Consider the following 14,171-nt stretch of genomic DNA (forward strand, 5'->3'; position numbering starts at 1 on the left):
GGCCTGAACCCATTACCCAACTGTGTGGGGGTCCCTCACACAGGAAACGTTCGTACTGGCAGATGCCCTGTGGCTTGTGTCTGCTCCTTCTCCAGGCTATGCCTGCTGGGCCATCACTCTGGCAAAGGGAGCCCAACCTCATATTCCCTCCAGCATCCCAGAGAAAACCCAGCCTGGGGTAGCTCCTGGCTCTTCAGATGCAAGGCACAAATTCAGTCTGCCCCTGTGAAAGGAAACACATTCAGATTTATTCCTTACAGGTCCTGGATGGGGAGGGTGCCATGCGTGGGGAGGACAGTGCTCTGTCCACAGGCAGCAAGAGGCAGGAAAGAAGGGTCAGGCAGAGAGGGGGGCCCCGTGGGCCAGCACCTTTATTGAGGCTCAGGGCATCATCCAGGCAAGTTTCTCGTGGGGAGTTTTAATTGGTGGGTTTAGAGCAGGCAGGCACGAGCTCCACAGGTCCCACTGTGACTGAGGGCATCACTGTGGCACATCTGCACGGTCCATGCAGGGTGAGGGGTCAGTGGGGCCAGCCAAGTGGGTTTTGTCCACCCTCCCACAGGGAGGCGGCCACTGGGAGGCAAGTGTCCGGATGGACCACACTGAGGCACTGGGAGCTGGTGGAGAACTGGAAACTGTTGAAGGTGACTGAGCCCTGCCTCTGGTATGAGAAAGTTAAACCTGTCTTCAAAATGGTTGCTGAGACCACCTAAAATTAGAAAAATTCACTCTAGCCAGGCTGGACTAATGGGAGTCATCCATGGGACTCTTGCTGGAGCTGTTGGAAAAGAATGAGCCTCTTTCTGCAGAGATCACGAGCCATAAGGATGGCAGGGCTAGGAGGGGGCCAATGCAAAATGAATCCGATGTTTTCCTGTCTCCCTTTGGCAAATGAAGGAACTAGTGTGTAGTGAGCATGCACAGTGTGGTATGTGTGGCCAGGCAACGAATGATAAGAGAAGTCAGTTTGGGATCCCACTCTCAGGGCGTCCTAGTCCAGCAGGCTCCAGGCAGGCGTTGGCAGAGAGAAGAGAAGGGGTGGTCTGGAGGGAGAAGCCAAGTGTGCAGAGGTGCAAGAGAGGCGTGTCAGGGAGAGCCCAGCCAGGGCGGGTTGGCCAGTGACCTCTGTGTCCTGGAGAGGCTACATCCCGGCACAGACGGCGGGTGGCCCTAAAGAGGGAGGGAAATGGCAGTGATCAGATGCCTAAGTGGCTAAACTCTGGCTGCAGCACAAAGCTAGAGGAAGATTTAGACATTTATGCATGGTCTCGTCTTGTGTGTATTTCAACTGACGTTATGGGTAAGTCCTGGGCTCACTCAAAGCCTTTCACTGTGTGTTTAACAGACTGGAGTCAATGGAAGTTGATCTCTCTCCTTCTCCGATTAGAAAAGTAAGTGCATCTCTCCTGCCGAGTTCCTCATTTCCGGTATACCAGACATGTGGCATTTCCCATTTTCCTCCGTACCGAAAAATATAACTGCTCATGCAACAGTAGACAGACTTTGCACAGCGCCCCTGCGTCATGTGCTGTCTCCTGCATCATGTGCTGGCCCCGTGGGTGAGAGGGGTGGGCTGTGGCTGTAAGCTGGGTCATGAGAACACTCCTGTTCTGCCTGAATGGCCGGGACTGCAGTTGCATCTGGAGAAACAAAAGCAAATGCAGACGGAGTGTGGCAGGGTCCCATGCAGGTCCTGTGTTGTTCCCGTGCCGGTCCCATGTTGGTCCTGTGTTGACCCTGTGTTGGCACCATGTTGGTCCTGTGTTGATCTTTTGTTTGTCCTGTGTTGACCCTGTGTTGGTCCTGTGTTGACCCTGTGTTGATCTTGTGTTAATCCTGTGTTAACCCTGTGTTGGTCCTGTGTTGTTCCCATGCAGGTCCCATGTTGGTCCTGCGTTGACCCTGTGTTGGTCCTGTGTTGGTCCTGGGTTGACATTCTGTTGGTCCCGTGTTGACCTTGTGTTGATCCTGTGTTGGTCCTGCGTTGACCCTGTGTTGGTCCCGTGTTGGTCCTGTGTTGACCCTCTGTTGGTCCCATGTTGACCTTGTGTTGGTCCCATGTTGGTCTTGTGTTGACCCTGTGTTGGTCCCGTGTTGACCTTGTGTTGGTCCCATGTTGGTCTTGTGTTGATCCTGTGTTGGTCCCATGTTGGTCTTGTGTTGATCCTGTGTTGGTCCTGTGTTGACCCTGTGTTGGTCCCGTGTTGACCTTGTGTTGGTCCTGTGTTGGTCCCGTGTTGACCTTGTGTTGGTCCCGTGTTGGTCTTGTGTTGATCCCGTGTTGGTCCTGTGTTGACCCTGTGTTGGTCCTGTGTTGACCTTGTGTTGGTCCTGTGTTGGTCTTGTGTTGGTCCCGTGTTGGTCTTGTGTTCGTCCCATGTTGGTCCTGTGTTGGTCCTGCGTTGACCCTGTGTTGGTCCTATGTAGGTCCTGTGTTGACATTGTGTTGGTCTTGTGTTGACCCTGTGTTGGTCCCATGTTGGTTCTGGGTTGATCCTGCATTGATCCTCTGCTGTTCCCATGTTGGTCCCGTGCTGGTCCCTCTTGGTCCCTGTTGGTGTCAAAGAGAAATAGCAGCAAAGCTGGTGGCCCTGTGCTTTACCTGCCTTCAGTTGCTGTCTCATGAAGTGCCAAACAGTGCCAAAGAAGACAACAGTAAACTTTATCAGCCCAGGAAAAGAAATGGGTCAGAAAAGCTAAGGATTCTGGGAAACAGGAAGCACCAACTTCAAGCTGGAGAGAAGCAAGACCAGAGGAAACCTGCCCGGAACTCAGGGAGACTCCAGGCCCCGCTCTCCCGTCGTCTGCCTGGGTTGGCAGAGCTCAGCGCCAGGTGCACAGCAGCCGCACACCAGGTGGCTCGGAAACATGAGAGAGGAGGCAGTTTGGGAAGGACTCAGGGCAGAGTGAACTGCACCCCATGGGAGGGATCAGGACTTAAGAAGCATGTGGGGCAGGAGGGCGCCAAGGAGCAAAGGCAGAAAAGCGAGTGGGTTCTGGCGGCGGCGAATGCCTGTGTCCCACGGTGCCAGTGATTGGCTTACTGGATTTATGTGTTGTTTCGTGTTGTGCGACACAGTGTGGCTCGTTGGCAAGCACTGCTCCGAGCCTTTATAGATACGAACTCTGTCGTCCTAGCAGCCCTGTGACATGAGTAATCCCACCCAGAGCCAGATGATGGAGGAACCTGGAGTCAGGATAAGAAGGTGGAACTGGATTCCGTAGGGAATGAAGAGCCGCCACAGCTTCGGTGAAAGAGAAACGCCAGTTCCTTGGCAGTTGGGTCAAGCACACGCGTCCTCTCCCTGCCCAGCTCACCTCCTCCGTCCTCATGGCCACACCCATACCCAGTGGCAACACTGGAGCCATGTTTCCAGAGGGACACACTGCCTCGTGGGTGCCCGTGTCCCGAGGCAACTGGCCCACACCGAGCACCCCACCTGCCCCCTCAGGCCCTGCTGGAAGCTCTTATGGAACCCTCCCCCGGGTCCCTGTAGGTCCCTACCACCTGCCTTGGCTCCCCCAAGGCTGGACACCTGCTTCCAGCTGTCCTTTGGTGCACTAGGACCTTGTTTCATGGATGAACTCACAGCCTCCAAGTCCCCACAGCTTAGGGAGGAAGAACTTGGTTCTGTCAGGTCAGCTTTCTACCTTTCCTTAGGATCTGAGTAATTGACGAGAATAGAGAATACTCAAGACTGGCAGGCAGCAGGCATGTCGGGCTCACGCCTGTAAGCTCAGCACTTTGGGAGGCCAAGACAGGTGGATCACTTGAGCCCAGGAGTTTAGGACCAACCTGAGCAACATAGTGAGACCCTGTCTCTAAAAGAAAGAAAAGACTGGCAGGCTAAATTGATTGACACTTTACTGGGTGCTACTGTCAGAAATTGTTGCTGAGGAACCAGAATGTAATGAATCAAAGTTCCTAAGTGAGGGGCAAAGACCAGACATGGGCACACATTTTCTTTGTTTTTTTTTTTTTGGGGGGGCGGGTTTTTGTGTTTTTTTGTTTGTTTGTTTGTTTTTGAGACAGAGTCTCACTCTATCGCCCAGGCTGGAGTGCAGTGGTGAGATCTCGGCTCACTACAACCTCCGCCTCCCGGGTTTAAGTAATTATCCTGCCTCAGCCTCCTGAGTAGCTGGGACTACAGGTGCGCACCACCATGCCCAGCCAATTTTTGTATTTTTAGTAGATACGGGGCTTCACCATATTGGTCAGGCTGGTCTCAAACTCCTGACTTCGTGATCCGCCCACCTCAGCCTCCCAAAGTGCTGGGATTACAGGCATGACCCACTGCGCCCGACCGGCACACATATTCTGTAAAGGGCCAGATAGTAAAACATCTGGACTTTGCAGACCAGACAATCTATCACAGCTACTCAACTCTGTCATGGAATTGCAAAAGCAACCACAGAAAGTACGGAAGCTAATGGCATGACCATGACTGTGTTCTAATAAAACTTCATTAACAAAAACAGGCTGCGGCCCATAGTTTGCCAACCCCTGTGCCACACCAGAATGCAAATTTCAAGGAAAGTGTCTAAAACCAGTTTTTCACCTCCTGAAACGCCTTGTCACCCTGGAGTGGATGTGTGTAGCAGTTCCTTTGGAAAGAGCTCGTGTCCTCCCTGCCCCACATGATAGCGTAGAGTGAGAGGTGCTCCTGGTAACCCTCAGCCCGAGCAGAGGTTCTGGGGACACCACCTGTTGCCTATGCAGACTGAGGTCTTCTCTGGCCTATGGAGAGCAGTGTGCAGGCCTCTCGAGGTGAACCTCCCACACTCTTCAGGGCTGCATAGGAAAGAGCGTTATCGGGGGTGCTCTTGCTGGGCTTCCTGCCCCAAAGGCTCGTCAGAGGGAGGGCCACAGTGCAAGTGTCTGTCATTGGGTGGACCTGGAGAAGCAAAGCCAGTGCCATCCCATGAGAGAGCCTGGGACACAGCTGGGCCTGCCCAGAGGGCCTTGGTTCTTTTCCTTCCTCCTCCATCCTTGCTGCTCCAGGCTTGGGGACCTCAGGCTGCTGGCACTGGGGAGGAGGAGAAGCAGAGCCTAAGGCCCCCACCCTCCTGGACAAGGTACCCGAGAAGGCGAGGGAGAGTCTGCTTTCACACAGAGATGGAAGTGTTGACTACGGTGTGGGGCTTGGCTGGATAATTTCTAAGATAAGTCTGTTCACCTTAAATGAGCACGGGATTTTCTATTATGTAAAATTAACCAGGGTTAACGTATCTTTTTGAAAAGGTAAAATAATGACTCACAAATACAAAATGAATGCCATTCACGTACTTCCTTCAACTTACGAATTGGCCAGTCACAGTAGCTCACGCCTGTAATCCTAACACTTTGGGAACTGAGTCAGGCAGATCCCTTGAGCCCAAGAGTTTGAGACCAGCCTGGGTAACATGACAAGAGCCCATCGCTACAAAAAATTAGCTGGGCATGGTGATGCACACCTGTAGTCCCAGCTACTGAGAAGCTGAGGTGGGAGGATCACCACTAGGAGGCTGAGGCTGCAGTGAGCTGTGACTACAGCCCCAGTGCACTCCAGCCTGGACAACAGAGTGAAACCCTGTCTCAAAAAAAAAAAAAGAAGTTTTGAGTTAATGAGGGAAACCAGCTGATATAGTTTGGGTATTCGTCCCTGCCGGCATCTCATGTTGAATTATAATCCTCAGTGCTGGAGGTGGGGCCTGGTAGCAGATGTTTGGGTCATGGGGGCAGATCCCTGATGGCTGGTACTGTCTTTGCCGTGGTGGGCGAATTCTCATGAGATCTGGCTGGTTAAAAGCACATGGCACTGTCCCCCAGTCTCTTGCCCGCTTGCCCTGCAATGCTCCTGCTCCCCTTTGGCCTCCCATCCTGATTGTAGCCTCCTGAGGCCTCCCCAGAAGCGGCTGCTGCCATGCTTCCTGTACAGCCCTCAGAACCACGAGCCAGTTAAACCTCTTTTCTTTATGAATTACACAATTTCTAGTATTTATCGCAGTGCAAGGATGGCCTAATACACCACCAGTTAAATGTGAAAACTGGTTTAAAGGAGAATCCAAAGAGCAAACGTGTGTAGGCAGCCAGGAATGCAGATGTGAACACACCAATGGGGACACAGCCCCTCCCACATGGCAGGAACCAGTGTCTTGCCCAGTGTCTGCCACGGCCCATGGACAAGAAAGATTTGCACCACTCTCTTCTGTAACTCACAGCTATCAGACAGCACCAGGACGGGGAAAGACACGAGCACTCGAATCTCTGGAGATTTTCTCTAAACGGAGCAGCAAATGGAACGTAGTTCAAAGGGGCGGTGATGTCAAGGGGATTCTTAGGATGAACTTAATACTGAAGACATCCTAGTGGATGGAAAGGATCCAGAAATGATGGCATAGCAGCGCTCCAGGCAGGTGAGAGGAAGTACCTGGAGCCTGTCCTGATGAGGCAGGAATACGTCCGGTGTTCACAGGATGGCAGGCAGAGGCTGAAGGTACAGAGACAAAAGCTCCCGATTTCACAAGGTTCTGTCTTGTTGGGGGTGGGAGTGAGGCCATGAGCTTCAGGTGGATGGGGAATGCGCCCAGTGGATAGCTCCATGAGACCGCTGGCCTGCAGGCAGCTCGGAGGGCCATGCCAGGCGGGGGGTTCCATCTTTCCAAGGTTACAGTCTTGCCAGCAAGCAGGAGCAGAGGACTGGCAGAGTAGGGCCAAGGGTGTGCCAGAGAGTGTCCCTGGAGCAGGGCGCTCCTGTGCTGCTCGAGAGGCCACGAGGACACAGAGGGGCTTCCATGGAGTACTGGAAGGGCCTGTGGATTAAAGGATCTGTGGGATGGCTGTGCCAGGGGCACAAGCCAGGAAGGTGGGCAGCAGAGGTCTTGGCGGGGCACAGTTGATAACGGCAGAACCTGAGGACCAGCGGGGGTGAGACAAGGAGCCTGGAAACAGGAGATGCCAGCAGTGAGTAGAGAGCCAGAGGAGCGAGCCCAGGAAGGGGCAGCGACTAGAAATAGCACTTTGCCATGCCACAGGTTGCACTAAGAGGCAAGAGGGGCTCAGAGCGGAGCAGCCTCCCTCACCAGTCTCAGAACCTGGGCTGGCAGCTCTGGGTTCACAGGTTCCTGTGGGTTGAGGAGGGAGGGTGGCAGCAGCGGCCTCGTGGTTGCTGGGTAGGGTGAAGGGTGGGCACAGAGCAGGGCCCAGCACGCACAGCTCCGAGCAGTGTTAGCTCCACCCTGTCCGTCAGCATCTGGACTTCAAGGTGACAAAATTATGCACCCAAGAATGATTTACTGAGGATTTCACATTCTCTAACATCAGCTGCAGACTTTGTTTTCTTCACCTAAAATTCCTAGTAGAGCCCTTTATCCATTCACCATTATAGGCCCTGGTGGAACAGAGGGAATCAAATAGATAATACCCACCCACACCCCTTCTACCACCAGCAGACAGAGTCGGGAGATGGACACAGAATCAAGTTAGACAGGAACTTGTCAGAGGGTGATAAAGATGAGGGAGATGGGGTTCCAGGAAATGTGTTCCTAACAACCACTGGGAGTCCAAATCTCGTAAGCGGCAATATTGGAATTTTATCCATTGTTTTCTTGTTGCATTCTTAGTCGGAGATAGCAGCCGGACCTGCGAGAATCTCCGTGATTAGTCCACCTCAAGATGGACGCATGGGTAAGTAAAATTTCCTGTAACCTTACCTCAAATCGATACACGTGTCAATTAAAATATATTCCCTGAGGCTGGGCGCAGTGGCTCACGCCTGTAATCCCAGCATTTGGGGAGGCCGAGGCGGGCAGATCACGAGGTCAGGAGATGGAGACCATCCTGGCTGATTCCGTGAAACCCTGTCTCTACTAAAAATATAAAAAACTAGCTGGGCGTGGTGGCGGCGCCTGTAGTCCCAGCTACTTGGGAGGCAGAGGCAGGACAATGGTGTGAACCTGAGAGGCGGAGCTTGCAATGAGCCGAGATTGTGCCGCTGTACTCCGGCCTGGGCGACAGAACAAGACTCCATCTCAAAAAACAAACAAACTATATAAATATTCCCTGAAAGGTCATGTTTAATCAAAGTTGTCAGAACCTACCCAAGGGGGTGTTGTCCTTCCATCCGGTGTAGGAGGCTGCATATTTACCAAAATGGTGCAGCTTATGAGTCCCAGGGAGAAGCTCCTGATGACCGTGTACAAGTCACAGGAGAAAACTGGCTCCTTTGCATTCTATGTCCTTTTGGTTTTTAACAAAAATAGTGTCACTGGGTTTGCTTCCTGGGAATTGGCTTTGAATTGCTGGTCCGTTTTCAAAGTGAATCCCTCCCTCAACCCTCAGCGCACATCGGCCTCAGCCCACACAGGCCATCTCCCCGCACACTGTCTCCTGCATCTCCACGGAGCCACATCTGACAGCTTCCTTCTGTTTCCTCCCATGGTTGACCTTGTCTAAGCCCCCTGTTCCCAGAGTGTGTGTCGTTTGCAGAGGTTCACCATGTTTCTGCATAGACGTCCGTCCTCACTGGCTGCTGCTCCTAGCATTCAGTTCTGGAAGGCACAGGGAACACCAACTCTCTAAACGCTTCCAGTATATGCTGAGGTACGAAGGGCCGCCTTATTTATGTCCCAGCAGGCTGAAGGCACCCTGGACATGCTCAGAACACTCACTGGGTCTGTTGTGTTTCCTCTTTGCCAGTCTGAAAGGAAATAGTAATTTTGATTTGCATTTATGTGACTATTAATGATTCTGGGTGTTTTAAATTTATTTCTCTGTGTTTTTTCTATGAATTAATCTGCTTTATTCCTTTGTCGTTTATGTGGACCCCTCAGTGTGCAGGATATTAACCTCTTACTCAATTTGCTTTGTAATTTTATATTTGACCTTTGAATTTGAGAGACTTAATATTTTTCTATACTCAAATCTATTCATAGGGTCTCATGCTTGGGGAGGTTTTTTTCACATACCTAAATCATTTTCTTCTAATTGGATGGTTTTTTAAACTTCTTCTTAGAGCAGTTTTAGGTTCACAGAAAAATTGGAAGGAAGGTACAGATTTCCCATATATCCCATGACTCCACACATGCACAGCTCCTCCCCCATCCACATCCCCCACCAGACCAGCCGATGTGTTAAAACTGATGATGCTGCATGAACACACCATTATCACCCGGAGTCCATGGTTTACATCAAGGTTCACTCTAGGCGTTGTATGTTCTATGGGTTTGAACAAATACACAGTGACGTGTATCCACCATCATAGCGGCATATGGAATAGTGCCACTGCCCTAAAAATCCTCTGTGCGCCACCTGTTCATCCCTCCCCCACCTCCCACCAACCCTTGAAAGCCACTGATCTTTCTATGGTCCCTTTTTCAGACTATCCTAGAGTTGGAATTATACAGTATGTGGCTTCTCAGATTGACTCCTTTCACTTAGCAACACACACTTACGGTTCCTCCATCTCTTCTCATGTTTTGCTAGCTCATTTTCTTTAGTCACTGAATAATATTCCATTATCTGGATGTATCACAGTTTATCATTCACCTGCTGAAGGGCATCTTGGTTGCTTCCAGGTTTTGGCAATTAGGAGTTAAGCTACTATAGATGTCCATGTGCCAGAGTTTTGTGTGGACATGTTTTCAGCTCCTTTGGGTAAATACTAAGGAATGTGAATGCTGGGTCAGATGGTGAGAGGGTGTTTAGTTTTGAAAGAAATTGCCAAACTACCTTCCAAAGTGGCAGCAGCTTTTCGCATTCCCACCAGCAAAGAATGAGAGTTCCTGTTGCTCCACGTCCTCACATTCGATGATGTCAGTGTTCTGGATTTCAGCCAGCTGATAGGTATGTAGTGGTATCTTGCTGTTTTATTTTGCATTTTTTTTTTGATAACATATGACTAGGAGCATCTTATGCTGATTTTTCATCTGCATATCTTCTTTGCTGAAGTGTCTGTTAGGGTTTTGGCCCATTTTTTAATTGGATTGTTTTCTTATTGTTGAGTTTTAAGAGTCCTGTGTATATTTTGGATGACAGTTCTTTTTTTTTTTTTTGAGACAGAGTCTCGCTCTGTCACCCAGGCTGGAGTACAGTGGCCGGATCTCAGCTCACTGCAAGCTCCGCCTCCCGGGTTCACGCCATTCTCCTGCCTCAGCCTCCCGAGTAGCTGGGACTACAGGCACCCGCCACCTCGCCCGGCTAGTTTTTTGTATTTTTTAGTAGAGTCGGGGTTTCACCGTGTTAGCCAGGATGGTCTCGATCTCCTGACCTCGTGATCTGCCCGTCTCGGCCTCCCAAAGTGCTGGGATTATAGGCTTGAGTCACCGTGCCTGGCCGACAGTTCTTTTTTGTGTGTCTTTTTTTGATGATGTTTCTTTATCAGATAAATATGTATCTTGAAAATATTTTCTTCCATTTTGTGGCTTGTCCTTTTGTTCTCTTGACATTATCTTTCACAGAATATAATTCTTGTAGTTTTTAATGTTTACCTTCTTTCAAATTCTTTGAAGTTTATCTTGAGGTATGTTGTAAGATGAGTTTTTTAAATAATTTATTTTGAAGATAATTCAAACACACAGAAAAAATTGTAAGAACAGTATTAAAAAAAAATTTCCAATATCTCCCCTCCCAGATTTCCCCAAATGTTAACATTTTGTTAATTTGCTCCCTATCTGTCATCATTGGTATTTCTCTGAACCACTGAGCATGTTACCAATGTGGTGCCCTAGCACTGCTAAAAACCAAGAACACAGTCCTACAAAACCATCTGCAACTCAACCCACATGTTCACACTGACACAGCACAGTCCTACAAAACCACCCGCAACGCAGGCCAGGCGTCCACGCTGACAAGCACAGTCCTAACAAAGGCCAGGCGTCCACAGTGACACAGCTCTACCATCCCATCAGCTGTTGCCAAGAGTTTCTCTTCTCCTCTGGTCAAGAATCTCATGGAAAGATGAGCTACATCCACTTATAACATCTCTTCTGTCTCCTCTGGACTGGAACATTTCCTCATAGTTCTGTTTCTTGTCCTCAATAGTTTTGAAGAATAATTAGGCCTCACATTCTGAAGGGTGACCCATAACCTGGGTTGTCTGGTATTTCCTCAGGAATCCAGATCATCCTCTATTGGCAGGAATGCCCCAGAAATGCTACTGCTCTGCTTCGCACATCAGAGCACAGAGTTGACCCATTCTGCCACAGGGACATTAACCTTAGTCACCGGATTGATTCCTCCAAGAAGACGTTCACCTTGGTCTCCTGATTCCTCCAGGAGGATGTTAACCGTGGTTGCCTGATTCCTCTAGCAGGATGTTCACCTTGGTCTCCCGATTCCTCCAGGAGGATGTTCATCTTGGTTTCCCGATTTCTCCAGGAGGATGTTCACCTTGGTCTCCCGATCCCTCCAGTAGGATGTTCACTTTGGTCTCCTGATACCTCCAGGAGGATGTTAACCGTGGTTGCCTGATTTCTCCAGGAAGATGTTCACCTTGGTCGCCTGATTCCTCCAGGAGGGTGTTCACCTTGGTCACCTGACCACACAGGCATCTATCAGGCTTTCTCACTGCCGTCATTATGTCCCCCATATGGATGAGTGTCTTGTGGAGAGATAGTCCAAATGACACTGATACCTTTTTCCTCATCCGGCCTCACGCCCCCGCCCCCCAATCAGCCACCACTCTGATGACTGCCTCATAGCAATTTTTCCATTTCCACAGTTCCTTCTATATGTATTAATTGTCATTCTACTATAAAGAAGAGCTTTTTCTTTTACCCAATTCAGGTATCTATGTATTCACTAATTTATAACAATATGGATTGATAGATTCCTTTTTTTTTTTTTTTTTTTTTTTGAGACAGAGTCTCGCTCTGTCGCCTAGGGTGGTGTGCAATGGTGCAATCTCAGCTCACTGCAACCTCCGTCTCCTGGGTTCAAGCGATTCTTGTGCCTCAGCGTCCCAAGTAGCTGGGACTGTAGGCATGTGCCACCATACCTGGCTAATTTTTTTTTTGTATTTTTACTAGAGATGTAGTTTTGCCATGTTGCCCAGGATGGTCTCAAATTCCTGAGCTTAGGCAATCCACCTGCCTCGGCCTCCCAAAGTGCTAAGATTACAGGCGTGAGCCACCGCGTCCAGGCAGATTCATAGATTTCTATTTTGTTCAGAGGTTTGGATTTTCTGCTAAACTCCCAGATATGGTCATGTTCAAAATGCATTTTTACAACGTCAACCAGGAATTCTGTATCCAGTGAAATTAACATTTTAAAATGAAGACTAAATACATTCACGGAGTAACAGAAGCAGAATTCATTGCTAACAGACCTGCCCTACAAGAAACGTAAAGGAAGGCATTTAGGCTGATGCCACACACTAACTTCAATCTGTTAGAAGGAATGAAGAGCATGGGGAATGGTGATTATGGGATGAGAATAAGAGACTACATTGTTAATTTCTTTTATCTTCTCATTACTTTACAAAACATAAAATTGAAGCAACAATTATAACGTTGTGTTGTTGGAGTTACAACAAATAGATGTAACATAGAGGATAATAAGCACAAAGGAAGAGCGAGGAGATGGAGCCACAGCATACAGAACTCTAAAAAACACAGCTGAAAAATCAAGAGGGATTGTTAAATGACGTTGTAAAGCATGTGTTAAACACAAAGACAATCAAGACAATAGAAGGACAAAGGAGACAGAGACACTGGAGAATAAATAGCAGAACGGCCGGTGAGGGCTTTCTTCTGGACCCTGTCGATCAGTATCTTATCTCCTTTCACAAATACCACAATATCTTGGTTACTTTTGCTTTACAGTAAGTTTTGGAATTAGATGGCATAGCCCTCTAACCTTTTTCTTAATTTGTCAACATAATTTTGCCTATTCCAGGTTCTCTTCATTTCCTTATAAATTTTAGGATAATGTCAAATTCTACAAAGAAAGTCTGCTGGGATTTTGATTTTGATTGAATCTCTACATCAGTGTGAGGAGAACTGCCATCTTCACAGTTTTAACAGTCTCAGTCCATAGATGTGCTGTGTCTCTCCATTGATTAGAGTTTCCTTAGTTTCTCTCAAGAATCCTCAGTAATTTTCACTCTGCAGGCCTTGTACTTTCTTGATAAACTTACATGTAGGTTGTTTTTGTTTTTGTTTTTGTTTTTGTTTTTGAGACAGAGTCTTACTCTGACCCAGGCTGGAGTGCAGTGGTGCCATCTAAGCTCACTGCAACCTCTGCCTCCTGGGTTCAAACAATTCTCGTGCTTCAGCCTCCCGAGTAGCTGGGATTAATTACAGGGGTGCACTACCACACCCGGCTAATTTTTGTAATTTTAGTAGAGACGGGGTTCACCATGTTTACCAGGCTGGTCTCCATCTCCTGGCCTCGAGCCATCCATCCACCTCAGCCTTCCAAAGTGGGATTACAGGCATGAGCCATCGCGCCCGGCCCTAGGTATTTCATTATTTTTTATGGTGGAATTTTCTTCATTCAATTTTTATATTGGTTATCGTTCATATGGTGTATCTTTTCCCATCCTTTGGTTTTCAGCCTGTCTGTGTCTTTCCATCCATGATGTGCCTCTGATAGACAACGTAGATTAGATCTTGTTTTTTGATCTGTTATAATCTATACCTTCTGATTTGATTGTTTAGTCCATTGATATTTAATGTAATTATTAATTTTTGTGGTTGGATTTGTGCTTGCTGTCTTGCTGGTTTTTGTTTTATATATGACAGGATTTTTAGTTTATTGGTATCTCCTTAACTGCCTTTGTTTACAATAAATATTTTTATCGTACCATTTTGCTATAGACTGATTTGAGTTCCCCCAAAAGTCATATGTTGAAGCCCTGACCCCCAATGTCACTATATTTTGAGTTAGAACCTTTAGGAGGTAAAGTTAAATTAGGTCATAAGCATGGAGCCCTAATCCAATAAGATTCATGTCCTGAAAACAAAGGACACCATTCAGTGGAGAAACAGACACTATTCAGTGGGGACAGACACTACTTAGTAGGGAGAGACACTACTCAGTGGGGAGAGACGCTGCTCAGTGGGGAGAGACGCTACTCAGTGGGGAGAGACGCTACTCAGTGGATAGAGATGCTACTCAGTGGGGAAAGACGCTACTCAGTGGATAGAGACGCTACTCAGTGGGGATTGATGCTACTCAGTGGATAGAGACA

General features: G+C 48.5%; 1 protein-coding gene across 3 annotated transcripts in view; it reads left to right on the plus strand.

The window, feature by feature from the left end:
- Positions 1-14,171, plus strand: part of RNF212 (ring finger protein 212) — a 56,702-nt gene that overhangs the window by 30,917 nt on the left and 11,614 nt on the right. For 2 of the 3 annotated variants that reach the window (XM_031935390.1, XM_031935391.1), the window contains exons 8-9: positions 1,346-1,391; positions 7,603-7,666. In XM_031935390.1, coding sequence (XP_031791250.1) covers positions 1,346-1,391; positions 7,603-7,666 — 110 coding nt within the window. Of the gene's footprint in view, positions 1-1,345; positions 1,392-7,602; positions 7,667-8,435; positions 8,820-14,171 lie in introns of those variants that run through there. The other variant, XM_023206746.1, reaches the window with a different exon arrangement.

This window comes from Piliocolobus tephrosceles, chromosome 3, assembly GCF_002776525.5.
Source record: "Piliocolobus tephrosceles isolate RC106 chromosome 3, ASM277652v3, whole genome shotgun sequence".
Taxonomy (NCBI): domain Eukaryota; kingdom Metazoa; phylum Chordata; class Mammalia; order Primates; family Cercopithecidae; genus Piliocolobus; species Piliocolobus tephrosceles.